This window comes from Anabrus simplex, chromosome 2 (assembly GCF_040414725.1).
Source record: "Anabrus simplex isolate iqAnaSimp1 chromosome 2, ASM4041472v1, whole genome shotgun sequence".
In the NCBI taxonomy this organism is placed as follows: Eukaryota; Metazoa; Arthropoda; class Insecta; order Orthoptera; family Tettigoniidae; genus Anabrus; species Anabrus simplex.
The window spans coordinates 668474498-668495933 of NC_090266.1; the positions used below are offsets into that span (position 1 = coordinate 668474498).

At 40.3% G+C, this 21436-nt stretch overlaps 1 protein-coding gene across 26 annotated transcripts in view; it reads right to left on the bottom strand.

Moving 5' to 3' along the window:
- Window positions 1-21436, bottom strand: part of bt (projectin protein bent) — a 520921-nt gene that overhangs the window by 408942 nt on the left and 90543 nt on the right. For all 26 annotated transcript variants that reach the window (XM_067141199.2, XM_067141225.2, XM_067141218.2 and 23 more), the window contains exons 8-9: window positions 13717-14018; window positions 13252-13475 (exon numbers count right to left, since the gene is read on the bottom strand). In XM_067141199.2, coding sequence (XP_066997300.2) covers window positions 13252-13475; window positions 13717-14018 — 526 coding nt within the window. The remainder of the gene's footprint in view (window positions 1-13251; window positions 13476-13716; window positions 14019-21436) is intronic.

Here is a 21436-nt window from a genome sequence, read left to right on the forward strand (position 1 = left end):
TGGGAAACATATGATGTAAGCGAACAAACAGTGATTTCTCTCTATTGATTCGTATTCAACTTGGTGTGGGGTGACTAAAGTTTCTAATCCTCTAACATTCTTAAACTCTTTTGGTATTTTGGTGTTTCTCATTTAGTCACCCCGGAGTAGAATAGGCTCAGTCTCTGTATCTTTGGGCCATAAGCCCACTTAGGGTTTTAAGTGTTTTCTAGAAGGAGTGTATTTTTTTCGCCTCCTTGCATTGTGTTTTTAGCCGATCATCATCAACCTTTTTCTTTTTAAATTATGGCCATTTAGTATGGGCACGTATTGCCCTTGTTTATGTTCCTGGAAGAGAAAGTGAAAAAACTGTTTAGCAGAAGTGACTGTAAATACATTATTTGAAGTTCGTCAGGCATAATCTTGTGCGTTGTAAGAAAGTTGTGCCTCTGAGAGGCTGGACTTTTGGAGCTTAGACTCCTAGGCTTGGTAACATGCTCCTATCAATAGAGTACCTGTATGTATTCCTTGTATGTTATCGTGTTAATGATTCACTCGAGTTGTGTACCTGTTTTTGGACTTTAAGTCACTGTTGTTGAAGCTGACAAGCTCAATTATTATATTGTTGTTGTTTAATCAGAATTTCTATCTATCAGATTCTATGAAAAGAGGAAGGAAGGAAATAAAATTTCAAAATTAGTGCTTTAACTTATGGTTTGGTTATTTCTTTGTCCACCCATTCACCGCGGTTCCTTGTTACACCTCTGTGTTCCACGATATTCCAGTTATTATTATTATTATTATTATTATTATTATTATTATTATTATTATTGTACCGCCCACTCCGCTAATTTAAAATGTGCGCCAGTTGAAACTCCTCTGCTGGAGGAAGTCTGAACTTTATCTACGCTATTAATTCTCTACTTTCTCAGAAGATGTCACCACGTGGAAAATTTTGAGTTTTTGAACTGTGTCATTTTTGATGTGGTTTTGTTTCGCTTGAAGTAAGAAGTGTGAACTTTCTCTTCTAGAGGACACTACTGAAGATCAACAATAGTGCAACCTAGTGCGGAGTCAAAGAACTATTTTGTTGGAGAAATTTTTATTTCAAATGTTTGTTCTTTGCTAAAATTTTTTCAGTCTTTGGTTAAGTTGGCAATATTAACCCCTTCTTTCCCCTTGTTTTAAATCTAGCCTATCCCGAATTTCTTGAATTAATTTTCCACCAATTATGTGTTTCTTCTTAGTATTGTGTAGGGGGTTTATTGATCTACCAATAAAATCATCGCGGGAGGGTGTTTTCATTCCCCTAACGCCTAGAACCTTCTGCGAGAGTATTTAAACTGCTGATTTTAGGGTCTCCGGGCCACTTCTGTTCCATCTTTCAGTGTATAAAGTACATAGCAGGAGGCGGGAAGCGCCTCTTTCCTCGGCAGCGGTCATCAATAAGGTAATGGCCGATTAATAAATTCTTTCTTTGCTAGCTCAGCAGTTTAACTCTCGGGGCGGGTGCGAAGCGTTCCTCCATGTAACCTTTTCCTAAAATGTAACGATCTTTTCTTCTATTCTCTTTTAAGCTGCATATTGGGATAGAGAGTGCTAACCCTCTCGAGCTCCCACTCACATTGTCTTGAGGTGAACTTATTTTCTCAACCTATTCTTCGTTAATGTGAAACAAATTGCTCTTTTCTAAAGTCACCTCGGTAGTATGGGATTAGCCCTTGCATTAGTGGCCTAGAGCCAGATTAGGTTTTTAAAAACAAGTGTATTAGGAGTGCAAGATCGCCTCCTCTCAAATTGTTATTTTAGAGGTCATGTAATTGCCCATTTTTATTTAATAGACCTCAGTAGGTTGGGTATTTTACCCCTGTGTCTATGTCCAGTGAGGACAACTTGAAGGTGGAGTTTGGTGTGGCCTGGGAGAGGCTTAAATTTTGAGAGCGAGTGGCTCTTTTGAAAATTGAGTGTTGTATGCCTCGTGGAGGCTTTTCTGTGTAATTTGGAGCAAGGGCTCCTAGGTATGAATGGGTTTTCTGCCCCTCTGTTAAAACTCGTGTTTGGGGTAAAACTGAGCTGATTGCCCAAGCAGTGTAAAATCAGGGCGCGAAGCCCAATTCCTGTAAATATTGTAACTACCCTTTTTGATTTGCTACTTTGTACCTGCCATGCTTGTTATTTCTTTGTTTTTGAAAAGAAAATATAACCTTGTTAAATTTTAAATTAATTTTGCTTTCGTAGCTGGAGACCTATTCACACCCGCACCTTCTTTCACCTCTACCTACCACGGAAAACTCCGTAACAGGTGGTAGCAGAGCGTGGTTGAATGGGTCTCAATTTAGCCCCTTTTGACGGCTAAACATTGTTTGTTCCGAACTCTAACTATTTTCCCAGATGCTGGAATTTTTTGAGTTTTTCAAAATTGTTCTGTCACCATGCCCGGCCCTCGCGATGTTCTCCATCTTAACTATTTGCGCAAGGAGGAGTTGATCTATGAATTGACTATTAGAAATGTACAATCTGGAGGCACGGTTGCAGTAGACACAAACAAGCTTAGAGAGTCCCTAGATTTGCCCATTTGCATCCCCAATTTGGGAGAGAAAGAAATTGACGACTCTCTTTCCACGATCACGGAGAATATTACTGGGTTAGCTTCTGTAGTTAGTTTTTTTGATGAAAATGATCCTTCTCCTAATCAAATTAAGCGTGTGCAAGCTAGGCTATATCATTTTTCGAATAGGGTTAACGATCTGTTGTCTCTAAAGTTGAATGACGTTCAGAAGAAGGAAGCTAGTACGCTGCTTGAAAATATGTCTGAATTATCTAGCAAGGTCACTCAATTGTTAACAGGGGAGGTTCCTCCCAAAAGCGATCTACCCACCACAGTGAATGCAGGTAGTGAGGAAGCGCCTCCCAAGGGAGAAGTTAATAGGATAACCGTTGCTGCTCAAACTATCCCTGCCCCATTGGACAACGAATCTGAACGTCGTGCATCATTGAGTAACATCCGTTCTGAATTAACTTCCTTGCCATTGAAACCTTTACCTACTATGTCACCCGGGTTTAGCAGCTTGCCTCATCCATTGGCAATGTTGCTCAGAGGTATCTCTAAGTTTTCCGTTAATACCACCAGTGATGTAATTTCTTTTTTAAGATTTCTAGTTGAATTTCAGGATCATGCCCTTGTGTTTTCTCTTTCTCCATGTCAAATTTTGCAAATTATCTATCCGTATGCTATTGGTATTCTCTCAGATAAAATCGTAAGAGCCATTGCCGAGCAATCATCTATTGAGGATTTCCATGCCCATTTGCTAGCTAACTTCATCCCGGCTAGGGCCAGGTCCTCCCTTATTCAGAAGTACTATTACCGCGTACAACGCTTGGATGAAAACTTGGCTGATTTCATACAGGACATTAAGTTTTATACTAGGGTGTTTGCTCTTCATTTCCCTGAGGATCAGATTGTACAAGCTATTGTGGAAGGGATTTCACCACCCTACAGGTCATATTTGTGTTTCGCGGCGTGCCCGCAAACTTTCTCTGAACTTGAAGCATTGGCCGTCTCAGCGGAAGGAGTTAGATACGCCGATTCTTTGCGTGTCGCGAAAGAACCCCCGCCTTCATTTAGTAATACTCGGCCTCCACCTCGCCGACCAGTCAATCCCCGTAAATGTTATGCTTGCGGGTCGCCTGACCATCTGCGCAACAAGTGTCCACTGATCAAGTCAAGTGGGACAAGGAATGGAGCCGGGTCATCACAAGGCTGTTTTAAATGTGGGGCTTTCTCACATATCGCCAAGAATTGTCCCAACTCGAATAGCACCCCCTCCTGCTCAACTTCTGGTGCAAATTCCACCTATGCCAATAATAAAAAGTGACTAGTGGCCTCGGCTGAGTCGATTAATCCATCTTCCCGAGACTCAGCCCCGGGTAAACAGGTTGTAAATTCAGGGAACGAGCAATTTTCAAATTCATCTTTTGAAGGTCCCAAAGAGTGTCTTAGGATTGCGGCGGATTCCCCCGCACCGGTCCCCTTTCTCAAAATTGAGTTAAATAACGAGCCTATAACAGCTCTCTTAGATTCAGGTAGTGTTTGTTCTATTATTTCGGCTGATTGGTATTCAAAATTGAAATCTGTTTGTAAGCTTCCTAACTATTGTTTGTCGGCGATCCAATACGTTTCGGCTAATTCCTCTCCATTAGAAATTCTCGGTTCCTTATATGTCAAAATTCGTATTTTTCAATTCACATGGAAAGTTAAATTGTTTGTGGCCAAGCATTTGTCTTGCCCCATTATATTGGGAGCGGACTTTATTTCTCACACTGGTCTTGTGCTCGATCTTCAGAGTAGGTCTTGCACTTTCAAATTTGCCTCTAATTGTAATATCCCTCTATTAAAGTGTAATTCTGCATCATGTTCTTCTATTTCGCCTACCCAGGATGAGATGTTGTTAGACCTTAGACATCTACCTGAGGAGCAGGCTGATAGTATTCGCAAATTGTGTCAGTCGTTTCCCGAGGTGTTCTCTGATACTCTTGGTGTTACTGACCTTATTGAATACAAAATTGAGGTCACGGATTCGATTCCTGTCCGTTTTCCACCTTATAGGCTATCTCCACCTAAAATGAAGGCTCTAAAAGAAATCATCGATCAGATGTTGAAGGACGGTATTATTAGGCCCTCTAAGTCAGCGTATTCTTCGCCTATTTTTTTAGTCCCGAAACCCCAAGGAGGCTTCAGGCCTGTCATTGATTACAGGGCTCTCAATCGGAAGGTGGTGTTACAATCTGTGCCCCTTCCCGACCTTCATTCTTGTTTTTCATGGTTTCGTAAGGCCAAGTTCTTTACTATCTTGGACTTGAATCAGGCCTATAATCAAATTCCCCTTGCCGAAGAGTCTAAACATCTTACAGCGTTTGCCACGGACTGGAATTTATACGAATACAACCGCGTGCCTTTCGGGCTCCCCACGGGAGCAGCTGTACTCACTAGGCTACTAGATAGGGTCTTCTCCGACATCAAATTTGAGTACTTATATCACTACTTGGACGATGTCGTCGTATTTTCAGAGACTTTTGAAGAACATCTAGATCATCTGCGAGAAGTTCTCGATCGCCTTCGTAAGGCTGGGTTAACTGTTAAGTTGTCCAAGGTTGCCTTTGCTAAGCCCTCTATGTCTTTCCTAGGGCATATTTTGTCACCGGATGGTGTAGCAGTCGATCATTCTAGAATACAGGCCATCCGTGATTTTAAACCTCCCAAGGACATTAAAGGTATCGCCAGGTTCATTGGTATGGTGAATTTCTTCAGGAAGTTTATTCCTGACTTCGCTAATAGAGCGGCGCCCTTGAACCTTCTTCGTAGGAAAGGCATCAAATTCGAGTGGGGACCTTCTCAACAAGCCGCTTTTGAAGACCTTAAATTAGCTCTTTGTAATGCCCCTGTACTTGCTATGCCTGATTTCTCGAAGAAATTCATTGTCCAAACCGACGCATCGTCGTCAGCGGTAGCTGCAGTCCTTCTTCAAGAGACTGAACTAGGGAGGCGCCCCATCGCCTATGCGTCTAGGACATTGTCGGCTCAAGAAGCCAAGTATTCCATCTATGAGCTCGAAGGTTTGGCAGTCTTATTCGCCTTAGAGAAGTTCCGTCTCTATCTGGAACATGTCAAATTCGACCTGGAGACAGATAATCAAGCCTTAAGCTGGGTCTTAGGTAGGCCGCGTCGTACTGGTCGTATAGCCCGCTGGGCCATTCGCATTTCCGCCTTCCAGTTTGATGTTAGACATATCAGAGGTACCGAAAATGTTGTTGCTGATGGACTCAGCCGTATGTTTTCTAACGACGTCGAGACCCACGAACCGGTCGACAGTTCATCACCTTCCGAGTCCATACTATCTAAGGTTAATGCCATCCTAACAGATGCTCCCATGCTCTTTAGGGATATCGAGAAATACCAACGTGAAGATCCGACGCTGGCTCCGATAATGGAAACCCTTTCTTCTGGGGAACATGTTGTCCCTTATGTTCTGAGGAATGGTGTTCTATGTTGCCCTTCGAGGCATGATAAGATGATGAAAGTTGTTGTTCCAGCGGTTCTTGTACCTATGATCTTCAAGTATTATCATGAGACCCCATTAGGAGGGCATCTTGGTATCTTTAAAACTCGTGAAAAGATTCGTGAAATGTTCATCTGGAAAGGTATGGACGGTGAAATCCGTGAACTAGTAAAGGCTTGTAAATCCTGTTTGCTTAGTAAACCGACCATGTCCACCAAGGTAGGCCTCTTGTCTTCTCAGCAAGCGTCGCGCCCCATGGAACGCCTGTATATTGATTATGTAGGACCCTTCCCCCAGTCAAAGGGTAATGGTAACAAGTTCATCCTTGTATGCGTAGATGGTTTTACCAGATTTTCTTGGTTATTTCCGACTAAGCTGGCTACCGCTCAGTCCACCATTACTTGCTTAAATTCTATTTTTGCTTCTTTAGGTCCGTGCCAATATATTGTATCTGATAATGCTAAGGCTTTTACATCTAACTTATTTCGTAAATTCTGTTTTGACTTATCCATCTCTCATGTAACTACTTCTGCTTATTACCCTCAACCATCTCTGGCTGAATGGGTTAATCGTAATCTCAGGTCCGCACTTATTGCATATCATCATGAAGATCATTCCAGGTGGGACACGTCCCTGCATTGGTTAGCTTTTGCTTTGAATTCGGCGGTTCATGAATCTCATAAGTTCACTCCAGCTTCCTTGATGTTCAAGTTTGTTCCCAACACGCCGCTCTCTAACCTTTGGTCTCTGAGTGACATTCTACCCGAGACAATAGATCCGGATAATATTAAAGATCTTTGGAAGAAGGCTAAAGCCAATCTTAAGGTATCTCATGAAAAGGTTAGGGAAAAGTATGATCGTGGACGGAGACCCACCACTTTGAAGGTAGGTGACCAGGTGATGGTCAAGAATTTTGTTCCCGCGGGCAAGCTTGCCCCCAGATTTCATGGGCCATGCATCATTCTCGATTTTCTTACGCCGGTTACATTGTTAGTAAGCAATCCAGCCACCGAGAGGATATTTAGGGTTCACCTGTCCCAGGTGAAACCGGTGTAAATTTTGTGTCAACTTGCTTCATATAATTTGATAGGATATGAAGGTTATATTTTTTTTTGAGTTCTACTCTTAAGGCATTCTGCTCCTTCTATTTTATTTTATATGTAAGCATTTCTGTGAAACCTCCCCCGATTTGTTAAACTGCCATCCTGTCCTTGCCACGGCCATTACCACGCTCCCGTCTCCTGCTCCACTACACACAGTGGCTGGCTTAGATGAAATGCCATGGATATCTGCACGCCGCACAGTGTGCCGAATCCCCGTTCTAGGTGGAAAAAATTAATAACGTCGTTAATAGTGCTGGGATCCTATTAAAAGTTGGCACTATACCGTTTTCGAGGTCGCTGAATTCATGTCTGGCATCGTCTAAAGTGTACGATGTTCGGGGGTAAATATATAGGGGTGAGGGGCAAGGGGAGGTTTGAAAAATGACCGAAAGTAACAAAAGAATCGTCCATTTACGGGAGTAAAAACACGATTTGGATATGTATGTTATAGTTTATAACGGTGGTAAACATACTATTTAAAACTGGATAAAATATGAATAACAATGAGAATTTCAGTCCAGTATTCTTGTTATACCTTATTTGAGGGAATAGACGAAGGCACTGTATGTAAGTTCTTCCAGATTGAAAAGTTATTTTAAATTGGTATTAAACATAGAACAAGGAAATATGAACAAAAAATAACATGTATTTTTTAAATAAAATATATTCGTCAAAACCATAAGAATATTTCTTTATAGCAAAATTTCATTTTCGAGTCCTGTTAATGACGTAGTTCTAGTAAAACACACCTTACACACGAAAACAATTATATATATTATTTCCATATAAAAAGTCAAGATTACACTCAGAAACATTTCGTAGAAGACGTGAAAGGATCATATTACATTATTTACAAGTAATTGTCTCATCAATCTCATCCCGTTCACAATAACAACATGTCCAATGTTCATTCGTCCCCTGATTCGTCTGTAGAGTCCAGAGAATCGTAGTCGTTGCTATACTGGTCTTCTTCATTTGATGTGAAAGGATCTTGGGAGTCAGTAAGTAACTCAGTAGCTTCCATAGGTAGATTACCAGGAGTTTTACGTGGCATTGTTCGGTACTTGTTTATTAAGGGATTTGATGTAATCAAAAACATCTTAAGCAAGTCTCTATTCGTTGAATTCCTGCTACATTTTCGAGTATGAAGTTCACGCAACCTCCAACAATCTTTATTTCTAGCTTCTTGAGCTTCTTCAGATAAAGTTCCTATTGGCACCAGAAAATGTTTAATTATTTGAGTAATGTGTACTAAAATGTTATGCACAGTTACGGGCATATAATACCATGGATATAGTTTAACATACAAAGCCGCAGTTTGCGCACCAAATTCCTTGAATTTATTCACATTTATTTCAGAGCCAGAAGAAAGAACAGCTAGTAATACATAATATATTTTTATTAAGCCTTCATCTTTTCCCGCTTGATCGAAAAGAATCTTCAGCAGCAAACGCGACTTCCTCCAAACTACGCGATTCGGTAATATCACAAACATTTTGCTTCTTCGTCTTTACGGACGAGTCCTTAAATTCCTTAGGGTGACGGCCGGCTTTGTCAGGGACACAACTTGTTTTCAGATGATACGCTGGATCAATGTCGTCTTGTTCACTTAACACGATCAAATCCGTCACATTTAATCTATCACAGAATTTTTCTCGGAATCGTTGTTCTCTTCTTCCTGCACTCTCCCATTTTTGTTAATATTACGGGATATCAATTTAATTTTGTTTCTTAGCTCCTGAAATTGAGTGTCAGTAAGAGTTGTAGGCTCTAATTTATCCATAACATATTGAAATATGACTTCTAAACGCCCCTCTTTACGACATGACCGCCACGCGTTGAAATATTCTTCTCGCGGTAACGCCCACATAGGCACTGAAAATAAGAAAATAAACCATCATGCACATTCGTGCGCAACCAAACCACTACAGATCCTGAATCTACATTAAATTTCTCATCGAATGACGTTTAAAGTAAAGTGGCACTATGAGGCACTCATAAAGTTTTTTTCTAGCAAATCCTAAAAACAATCTAATTTTCTACAACTGCTTCCTTTTACAACGCACTGTAAATGATTTTTTCAGTGCAGAACGCTTGTATTATGCTTAAAAGTGAGAACATATACCGCTTTTCACTATTCCATGAGCCACAGAATACAAAACCTCGTTGAAATCACTAGAAACACAACGTTCGGCTCACTCTGACACCTCCTATCAACTGAGTTGATAACTGCCAGGAAGACGTTTCAGCACCTGTCCCCACCCTCGTACGCACCAGAAAGCGGAAAGAAAGACTGAAGGTCACCATCTGGTTTGTTCACTATCGAATGAGCCTGGTTTCGCTTTGATTTGCGACAGTGAATTTTTTCCACCTAGATATGGGATTCGACACACTGTGCGCCGCTGGCCCCTCAATCTCTCTACATGCCTGTGCCCTCAAAAGAAACATGCTGGTCCAACACAATTCTGCCGCCTAGCTTTAATGTTTCAGTGCCCCCGCAGCCGCGCGGCGCTGTGCCGCGGCTGGGTTCGAGGACGGGCCCCCTCGGCCCCAGCGAGGACGACATGTGCACGGCGAGCCGGAGCTCTCCTCCCGGCCAAGGCTGATGTGCGGCGCACGACCTGCTACTTGCCCGCAGCCTGTATATATTCACCGCGGGCGCGGCGTGTTTCAACACCTCTGCTCTCCTCATAGTGCGGGCGAGCGGTATCTCAGGGTACTTGAGGGGTCCGAGCGGCCTCCTTTGGACGCAAGCTGCAACGGCCGGTCTGGCCATCCAACTTCATCAACCTCAACTACATGGACAGTTACGATAAGCAATGACTACACTCGGGAATTCAACAGCAATATTTGGTGGACATTGCAAAATTTTTCATCACTTTTAAGTATTAAAAGTTTATCCTCAGAATTCTACTTCTACAAACTTAAAAACTATTCTTCATCTGCAACAACAAAATTTTGAAACTAAATCAAACCAAATTAAGAAAATATTATAAATTTTTTTGGCAATTAATCTCCATATCTACATCAAAACTTGGACCTTGTTTTCAAACAATTTCATGTGTCACCCCGGGAGGAACTTTTGGGGGGGGAGGTCTGTACCGGGCGGTACACCTCCACTCCGCTAATTTAAAATGTGCGCCAGTTGAAACTCCTCTGCTGGAGGAAGTCTGAACTTTATCTACGCTATTAATTCTCTACTTTCTCAGAAGATGTCACCACGTGGAAAATTTTGAGTTTTTGAACTGTGTCATTTTTGATGTGGTTTTGTTTCGCTTGAAGTAAGAAGTGTGAACTTTCTCTTCTAGAGGACACTACTGAAGATCAACAATAGTGCAACCTAGTGCGGAGTCAAAGAACTATTTTGTTGGAGAAATTTTTATTTCAAATGTTTGTTCTTTGCTAAAATTTTTTCAGTCTTTGGTTAAGTTGGCAATATTAACCCCTTCTTTCCCCTTGTTTTAAATCTAGCCTATCCCGAATTTCTTGAATTAATTTTCCACCAATTATGTGTTTCTTCTTAGTATTGTGTAGGGGGTTTATTGATCTACCAATAAAATCATCGCGGGAGGGTGTTTTCATTCCCCTAACGCCTAGAACCTTCTGCGAGAGTATTTAAACTGCTGATTTTAGGGTCTCCGGGCCACTTCTGTTCCATCTTTCAGTGTATAAAGTACATAGCAGGAGGCGGGAAGCGCCTCTTTCCTCGGCAGCGGTCATCAATAAGGTAATGGCCGATTAATAAATTCTTTCTTTGCTAGCTCAGCAGTTTAACTCTCGGGGCGGGTGCGAAGCGTTCCTCCATGTAACCTTTTCCTAAAATGTAACGATCTTTTCTTCTATTCTCTTTTAAGCTGCATATTGGGATAGAGAGTGCTAACCCTCTCGAGCTCCCACTCACATTGTCTTGAGGTGAACTTATTTTCTCAACCTATTCTTCGTTAATGTGAAACAAATTGCTCTTTTCTAAAGTCACCTCGGTAGTATGGGATTAGCCCTTGCATTAGTGGCCTAGAGCCAGATTAGGTTTTTAAAAACAAGTGTATTAGGAGTGCAAGATCGCCTCCTCTCAAATTGTTATTTTAGAGGTCATGTAATTGCCCATTTTTATTTAATAGACCTCAGTAGGTTGGGTATTTTACCCCTGTGTCTATGTCCAGTGAGGACAACTTGAAGGTGGAGTTTGGTGTGGCCTGGGAGAGGCTTAAATTTTGAGAGCGAGTGGCTCTTTTGAAAATTGAGTGTTGTATGCCTCGTGGAGGCTTTTCTGTGTAATTTGGAGCAAGGGCTCCTAGGTATGAATGGGGTTTTCTGCCCCTCTGTTAAAACTCGTGTTTGGGGTAAAACTGAGCTGATTGCCCAAGCAGTGTAAAATCAGGGCGCGAAGCCCAATTCCTGTAAATATTGTAACTACCCTTTTTGATTTGCTACTTTGTACCTGCCATGCTTGTTATTTCTTTGTTTTTGAAAAGAAAATATAACCTTGTTAAATTTTAAATTAATTTTGCTTTCGTAGCTGGAGACCTATTCACACCCGCACCTTCTTTCACCTCTACCTACCACGGAAAACTCCGTAACAATTATTATTATTATTATTATTATTATTATTATTATTATTATTATTATTATTATTATTATTATTATTATTATTATTATTATGTCTTACATGTACTTGTAATATTATACCAAGTGCATCAGCTGCCGCTACCAATACTTTGTTCTGCAGACCAGTAAATATGTGAGATCATCGTACTGTCGATATTTCTCTGCTAGCATCCCGTATGGTACCAATGCACAATAAGCACACCCTTCAAACGATTCTGAACACTAGCCTACAAATTAACGGAACGTAGTATTGATAGTTCGAATTCTACATTGTACAAAATTCTTACATCGATATGGAGCTTCAGTCAGTGTACGCTGCACGCAAGCAGTAAAACGCAGCTAATATTTTTTTTGCGCTGCGCACACTCATTGCTATACGATCAGAATGAACTCGCTTTAGTCATTCACCATGTATTCCACGGACGAATACTTTGACATGCTCCTTATGTATGGGGAAGCAAGAGGGAATTCGTTGCAGGTGCTATGCCTGTATCAGGAAAGGTATTCGGACAGTCGACTTCCAACCGCGAAGAATTTTCACAGTGTTTGAAAGGCGTTCATGAACAACAGGGATACTTCGGACGATACCACCTGTTCGAGAGAAAACCCTAACGTCATTGAGAATGAGGAGGCTGTTCTGGACACCCACACACATATACACGAGTAATAGCAACATCAGCTAGGCTTCCATAAAACGTGCCGGTACTACACGTGCATAAATATCAGCCCTGTCATTTCAGCTAAACCAGCAGCTCCAGGGCTGGATATTTGTGTTCCTCATACTTAGACTTCCCAGATACCAATTTATGATTTCATTTTGACCATCAGTTAATTGTTTCGCTCTCTCTTTTCTTTCTTTAAGTCTATCCGTCCAGCGACATCTTCTTGCTCGATGCTATGTTTGATACGTTTTCTTTCTAAGATGCTGTCACATCATTCTACTAAGACGTACGCAGGGTGTCCAATTGATGCTTCTTGTATAGCACCTCTGTATACAATCCATTCAGTAACCTATTTATCTCTGAGACATTTTCCTGATAATATTAACGATTTCTGCCTAAATTTCTTTCTATGAGTCTCTCTCACCCTTACTTATCTGGAGACAAGCCTCATTTTCTGTACCTTAGACATCAATTCTTAATTCACTCGAAAATAAAGAGTGCTGGGTATCATCGGAACTTCTCTGAATACCCGTACATTCATTGAAGAATTCCAGATTTATATGTTAGTGGTAATAATGTCTGTAATAGATTATATTCAAGCCTGAAGAATAAAAACACAGAATTTCACATTTTTATGGCCGTCTGTATCTCCTCCGCATTTTACCTTTATCTTCTTCACCTTCCTTCTTTGTTTCATTCCATATGGATGGTGACTGATTAATTTTAAAATACCATTAGCTCAACATAATTGAAGTGTTGGCAGTAGAGAAACTTCCCTTTCGTTAAGATTTCGTTGATAAAACATAGAGAATTACTACTAGAAATCATATAGCATTTAATACCTACCTTAATTTCGAGTAGCAGTTCGTATGTGTCTTCTTCTTTATCGATCGTTTTAATTTTAATTTTGGCCGACTCTTTGACTATCGTTGTTCCTCGGTACCAGGTGACGGCTGGTTTCGGCTTCGCTTTGCACTTACAGCGCATAGTGATGAGCGTGCCCGTCTCGTTGGGTATTATTCTCGGTTTTTCTACGAAAGAAGGTGCAAATCCTGCAGCTTCGTCTCCGCCTGCAACAGTGCATAGAGCCCATCTTCAGAAAGATTCAAAGACAAAGATATGGATCAAAAACTACTCATGCAGTGTTCCAGCTCCTTCTTGCAATTCACCAGCGAACTGAAAAAACTGAGTAACACATTAGAGCCAGACGTTTAAACAACAAGAAGGTAGATTAATACAAGTAAATTTGTAAACAGAGAAGAATATAAAGAGTACCAATTCCTGTCTGCTAGTTATTACCAATTAGCATACCTTGGAAGTTCAGCGCAATATTGGCATTGCTCTCGCCAAAGTTATTGAAGGCGTTACATCTGTAGTTGCCACCATCTTCTTTGGTGGGGTTTGATATTTCGAGTGTGAGGAGGTAAGAGTCCTTCCCTGTCGCTTTTCTCGACATTCGTACTCGGTTGCTATCTGAAATGACCTTCGAACCCTGGTACCACGTTATCTCAGGGACAGGATTCGCCTCCAAAATGCATTCCATGATGAGAACATCACCTTCCTGGCGGATGGTCGGCTTCTTCGGGAATCGTGGGGCTTTGCCGTCTGGAATTCTACACAAACAAAATTACAGAATTATTCATGAACTCATAATTTGTTGTTTTTCCAAGAAATACTCGCCATTAGAAGTTCGTTTATTTAAAATAAATTCCCCAGATTTTTAGAGATAGGAATTTAGATGGCTATATTATATCAACTTTAACAACTGTGTAGTACAACGAATATTATATGATGACGATGAGGATGATATTGAAGATGATTGTTGTTTAAAGAGGCCTAACATCTAGGTCGTCGGCCCACAAATAATATTAAGAAAATACAGTATATGCTTTTAAGTATTTACTTAATAAGAATTAATATCTAACGAATGAGTCGTCTATTCCTATGAAGCTGCCTTACAAAGCTGTATGAAGTTACCCGTATAAAATGGAGCTTAAAGAAGAAACACCCGCAGAGATGAAAGAATATACTTACTGACATTACAAAATACTTTTCTTTTACAAGTATGGTATTTACATTATATATAGTTATTTTTAGCTGAAAAAAGGAATTTAAGAAGAGGTGTGCGTTGATTTGTCCTAACGGACATAGTTCATCTGTTCGGATGGTTTCTTTACAAGGGGTTACAGTAGACTATCAACTACACGAAAAAAAGGAAAGAGAGAAGAATGTTCTTCTCATGAAAATGGTGTGATGTTTGTTTGCATTAGTAGTGGACTAGATTTTCAACGGCGTAGCCATATCTTAATTTATAATGCACTCCTTATTGAAAATTATAATATCTGTGGTACCAAGGCAGAACACGATGTTCAAAAACCCTTCATTGTTAGGGAGGGATATTTTAAAGTTTGTGATGTGAATGAAATTCAAATTCTGTTTGAATTAGTGCTGCATCAGCACAAGAAGTTTATTAAGAAGTATTCTACATTCCTTTATGGAGATCTTCTTAACATTTTCACACAACGGGAATATTTCCAGTAGTTAGACATGTCATACTTTGCATCCGTTAGATTCGTTTATAAAATGTAATTGCTGCTTATAGTTTGCGACTGCTACCCAGGTTTTCCGACTTATTTCTGCTGCATTTCTCTAGTGCACCTCGACTATTGTAATGTAGGTTACAGGACACCACATGGAAGGTATCTTTACTCTGAAATAAAAGGAACCATAACGAGTTACACCATATTTATTCTACCCTGACTGCTACCATACTCTAGGTTACATGTAGAGCATAATGTTTTTAACACTGTTTACTGCATTGTGTTCAGCACGTCAGGGATCAATGGAATCACATATTCTCCTCAATGCCATTTTCTGAACGCTCTCATTGTTTGCAATTAGTTTTCAAGTAGAAGTAAGAATTACAACACTCCGTGTAAATCAGTGGAAGAAGGCTTAGTAGATTCTTCTTCTTAGGGGGACTGATGGGCAGTCGACCATCGTAACAATGTTTGAGCCTGGGCGTTGGCCGCCTGCACCGTTTCGATCGCCGCAAGTCAAGTACACGGAAGTTTACATCAATAATTGAATTCTTAAATTTCAGCTAGTCAAACTTCTGTCACACATGATCTCTTTAATTTCAAGCTAGTTCACTTCCCTGGCCTTAGTGTCGGTCGTTCTTGATTTTTATTCGAAAATCTTATTCGAAAATGACTAGAAATCCTCTAGGCCATTTCATGAACATGAGAAGGCTTTCTGCCGTTTACGGTTCGGACGAACTGGAACCAATCGAGGAGTACCATGATTAGTATTTGACTTTCGTTTTTGCTCGTTTAGTTCGAGCATGATCTTAAACGCATTCGATGTGCGTGTGCCCTGGAGACAGGAACTTCTGATCCACACAGTCAATATGATTGCTCTTGTGGACAAATAATGAAAATACGTAGGCCATGATAATATTCTGTATTCCCCCCACATGTGCTTGAGTGGCATGTGACGTGAGAGACACTTTCTAGTTCCCTTTAAACGCAGGACACAATTTCTTTATTGTCCCTATTCACGGCTGCTTCAAACCACGTGTACCTATAGTTTTTGCAGTTCCGGATGGTCAAGATGTACGTGGAAAAGAGATGCTTGTTCAAAAAAATATTCATGGCCATCATTTAAGGTGTGTCCAAGACTTTTCGTGAGTCAAAAATGAAAACTCTCACGGTTATGTTTTCCTTCGCTCTGTTCTTATCAATATATTTTGATCTGATTTCCAGATCTGTCATTTCTTTTTATTTGTCATGTTTCGAAGTCAACTAGTTATCTTCGGCTGGATCACTGCTTTGCTTCAGTATCGAAGTCTCATGTATTACACGGCTGTTTAAATTGGTAAACTGTTGACGGAAATAAAACGAGCAGGCGTTTGAATGCTCTGGCGCTATTGTACCTGGCATGTGGGCTCGAATGATTTCAAAATAATCAGCATATCAGAATTCGTTTCTTGGTCATTTTGTATCCGGGGGGGGGGGGGGACAGCATCATACCGCATTGTGCCATCAAAACTTTTGCCCCAACGTGTAGGGTACATATTGGCATAAAATAATAGATTTTTATGACATACCCGGTTCGGTCTTAGCACCACAGATTGCTACAACATTTATTTTATTATATTTAAGTTATACGAGGAAGCTAAGGAGCAATACAATCTCAAATTTAATACTGTAGAATATATCGCTCTTTTAATACAACGTCATAAATCAAAAACGGCCTGTTTTAATTATGTATACCATTGTATTGGTTCTTGCATGCACATTTAACTAGTGTACATAACTCAAAACAGGCTATTGTTGTATTTAATGAGCGATGTAATTCATGACTTGTAAAGGAAGGGGTATGGTATTTATTTAGTAGTTTTGGATACACATAACATTCCTTTATAAACATTATGACTCAAACTGTGGTACTTGCTTAATATGGTTCATCTCACGGTCACAGTTCACTATTATTATTATTATTATTATTATTATTATTATTATTATTATTATTATTATTATTATTATTATTATTATTATTATTGGTGAATATAAGTAAAGTTCGTGGATAAAGATTATCTCGCAGAGAGATGCCGAAGCAACGAATTGTCTCATCTAGTTGACGAGTTCATCATGAAGTTACAATAGTTCATGGTCGTACTCTGTAAAGTATCCGCTTAGTTTCTTCATAGATCTCAACCATGTTATTTCTGTCTGAAAATATTGGAAATACTAGTGCACGGCATTGTATTTTATTATATTTGATTAGTACGATTCTCTTGTCAAAGTTCACCATTTTAATTCAAAATTGCCATTTTCTTCTTCTTATTCAGAGAACAGAGCACTATCAACCGCCACAGAAACACGCAATAGTGATTACATCCCCCTATAGTATTGACGTCAAGAAAGGCATCCGACCGTAGAATAGGGCCAAATCTACATGTGCGACACAGTTCGCACCCCCGACCCCACATGAGTTGGGAAAAGCGGTAGAAGTATAAGAAGATTAACAGGGAGTGTGATCAGAAGAAGGATACTTTACTCATCATCCTTAATTCAGATGACTGTTCCTTCATCCATCTTCGATTATTTAATGTATGCACAATTCATGACCTATCTGCGGAGTAACATTTCAGATGTTATATTTGAAAAATAGTGTGCTATCTCAAAAACAAATGACAGGGTCTATTAAGAGTGAGAACGCGAAAATATTTACCAGTCGATGGGACGCAATTTGTAATTTAAATGGAAATTTAAGACAAAATAGCTGTAATTTAAATGAATAATACGCTTCGCCCAATCAAGTGGACATCTCCAGATTCCTCAAATTATACAGTAACTACATTACAAAATATATAAATGCGTTATATGCAGATGCACTACTTCTCTTACGAATGTGTATAAGTAGGGGGTGGATCGCAAAGTAACGCACAATGCAGCTAGGGTCGTGTAGCTGTGAGCTTACATTCGGCAGGTGGTGAGTTTGAATCCCGCTGTCAGCCATCCTAAATAGCTTTTCCGTGGTTCACGATGTTCACACCAGGCTGTTCCTCAATTAAGGCCACGGCCGCTATCCTCCCAATCCTAGCGTAACCGAAAACCACCCATGTGTTTGTGCGACGTTAAAACATTAGCAAAAAAATGTACCTCAACCGTTCTTTTACGAAAAACTATTTGGGCCTTGATGTCCAGAGCTGACAGATAGCTAGTTTGAATCTTGTGCTACAGAGAGCAATGACTCAAAGCTGACAGACAGTTAGTTTGAATCTTGTGCTACAGAGAGCAATGACTCAAAGCTGACAGATAGTTAGTTTGAATCTTGTGCTACAGAGAGCAATGACTCAAAGCTGACAGATAGCTAGTTTGAATCTTGTGCTACAGAGAGCAATGACTCAAAGCTGACAGACAGTTAGTTTGAATCTTGTGCTTCAGAGAGCAATGACTCAAAGCTGACAGATAGTTAGTTTGAATCTTGTGCTACAGAGAGCAATGACTCAAAGCTGACAGATAGCTAGTTTGAATCTTGTGCTACAGAGAGCAATGACTCAAAGCTGACAGACAGTTAGTTTGAATCTTGTGCTTCAGAGAGCAATGACTCAAAGCTGACAGACAGTTAGTTTGAATCTTGTGCTTCAGAGAGCAATGACTCAAAGCTGACAGACAGTTAGTTTGAATCTTGTGCTTCAGAGAGCAATGACTCAAAGTTGACAGACAGTTAGTTTGAATCTTGTGCTACAGAGAGCAATGACTCAAAGCTGACAGACAGTTAGTTTGAATCTTGTGCTACAGAGAGCAATGACTCAAAACTGACAGACAGTTTGAATCGTGTGCTTCAGAGAGCAATGACTCAAAACTGACAGATAGCTAGTTTGAATCTTGTGCTTCAGAGAGCAATGACTCAAAGCTGACAGACAGTTAGTTTGAATCTTGTGCTACAGAGAGCAATGACTCAAAGCTGACAGACAGTTAGTTTGAATCTTGTGCTTCAGAGAGCAATGACTCAAAGCTGACAGATAGTTAGTTTGAATCTTGTGCTACAGAGAGCAATGACTCAAAGCTGACAGACAGTTTGAATCGTGTGCTTCAGAGAGCAATGACTCAAAGCTGACAGACAGTTTGAATCTTGTGCTACAGAGAGCAATGACTCAAAGCTGACAGACAGTTTGAATCTTGTGCTACAGAGAGCAATGACTCAAAGCTGACAGACAGTTTGAATCTTGTGCTACAGAGAGCAATGACTCAAAGCTGACAGACAGTTTGAATCTTGTGCTACAGAGAGCAATGACTCAAAGCTGACAGACAGTTTGAATCTTGTGCTACAGAGAGCAGTAGCTCAAAGCTGACAGACAGTTTGAATCTTGTGCTACAGAGAGCAATGACTCAAAGCTGACAGACATTAGTTTGAATCTTGTGCTACAGAGTGCAATGACTCAAAGCTGACAGATAGTTTGAATCTTGTGTTACAGAGTGCAATGACTCAAAGCTGACAGATAGTTTGAATCTTGTGCTACAGAGTGCAATGACTCAAAGCTGACAGAAGTTTGAATCTAGTGTTGCAGAGAGCAAAGAGAGCAATGGGTCAAAGCTGGCAGAAATTTGAATCTTATTCTACAGAGGGCAATGGTTCTATGAGAGGGTTCCTGGCTGAATCAGCAGTACGGTAATAGTCAGCAAACATGGCGCGTGTGCTAGCATCGCCCACGTATGGGGAGTAGCGAGGTATAGTGCGCTTTTGTGCGTAAAAGGTAAAACACCGAATTAAATTCACAAATAAATGTTGGAAGTGTATGGTGCTGATTGTTTATATCGCTGCAACATCTTAAAATGGTGCAGATTATTTGAAATGGACCGAGTAAACTTTGCTGATGAATCCTGAGCTTACCACTTCACGCCCGCAACAAAGCTGGCTAGAATGGCGCGGAACTTTTTCGACCCAAGCAGCGAGCAATGTCCTAGTGATGATACCCTGGGTGTTCACGGCGTACTCATTGTTGAATGTATTAGAACTGGGACCACTGCGAGCGCTAAAACCTACGCTTCAACACCTTCAACACTGGCAAATTTGCCTCTTGCCCTTAGAGAAAAACGCCCTAACAGAGACGCTGAGAATGTCAAAGGTTATCATGATAATACTCGCCCCCACGTTGGTGTTTCTGTTCCTGAAGATTGAGAAACATAGTTGGGAGGTATTCACTAATCTATCATACTGTCGAGACTTTGCTCCGTCTTACTTTCACCTCTACTACTGAAGAAGTACCATGGATGTCAACGTTTCCGTTCAGATCAAGAAGTAAATTTGGTCATGTGCTGGTTGCTTTACTCCCAGGAAATGGGAGTCCTTTGAACGAGGCATATTGAACTCGTTGTCAGGATGGCAGAAATGTTTCGAGAGACCAGATTCATATGTTAAAAAATAAGGTAAAACCTGTGCATGTTTTTTTCCTACTCAATGAATATTTCGTAAAGATGATGTGTGTTACGTCTCGATCCACCCTCGTATTATATGAAGATGTAATTACGACTTGTACTAATAAATGCAAGTATTTCAAGTGGATGCGTTTGCTTTCGTTTTAAAAGTCCTCTTAGTTATAATGACTGTGTTGATGGGGTGAAACTACCTCACGGGGGTCACTGTAAGTACCGAGGTATTGATATAAGCAACGATCTTCATTGGGGTATTCATATTAATTGTAAATTAAGGTTGCACATCCCTTCATAGGGTTATGATATTATTTAGGGGTTGTAGTAAGGATGTAAAGAAGAGGACGTATAAGTCTTTGGTAAGACCTCAGTTAGAGTATGATTCCATTATATGGGACCCACATCAGGTTTACTTGACACGAGAACTGGAAAAGATCGAAAGGAAAGCAATATGATTTGTTCTGGGTGAGTCCGCCAAAAGAGTAATGTTACGAAAATGCTGCAACATTTTGAGCTAGGAAGACTTGGGAGCAAGGAGGCGAGCTGCTCGACTAAGCGGCATGTTCCGAGTTGTCAGTGGAGGGATGACGTGGAATGACATTAGTAGACGAATAAACTTGAATGGTGTTTATAAATGTAGGAAAGAACACAATTTGAATATAACATTGGAATTCAAGAGAAGAAATTGGGGCAAATATTCATTCATAGTATGAGGAATATGGGAATGGAATAATTTGTCAAGAGAAATGTTCGATAAATGTCTAAGTTCTTTGATATCATTTAAGAAAATGTAGGTAATGTGTCACCTGGGCGACAATCCTAAATGCAGATCAGTGATGACTGATTGTCTGATAAGTAGGGCCCGGATTTTTTACAAATGCATATGCGCATATGCAAATGCATATTTTGAACGTTAGTGCATATATAGGTATATATTTCCTTATGTGTAATCAATTATCTAAGACTTCTGGATAAAATGAAAATCTAATGATCTCTATAGCCTATATGTTGTACATCCCTTGGCAACACGAGAAGTCTTCTCTGATCAACGGAAGTGTTTTAAGTGTCGCTGACGGATAATAACCCTTTTC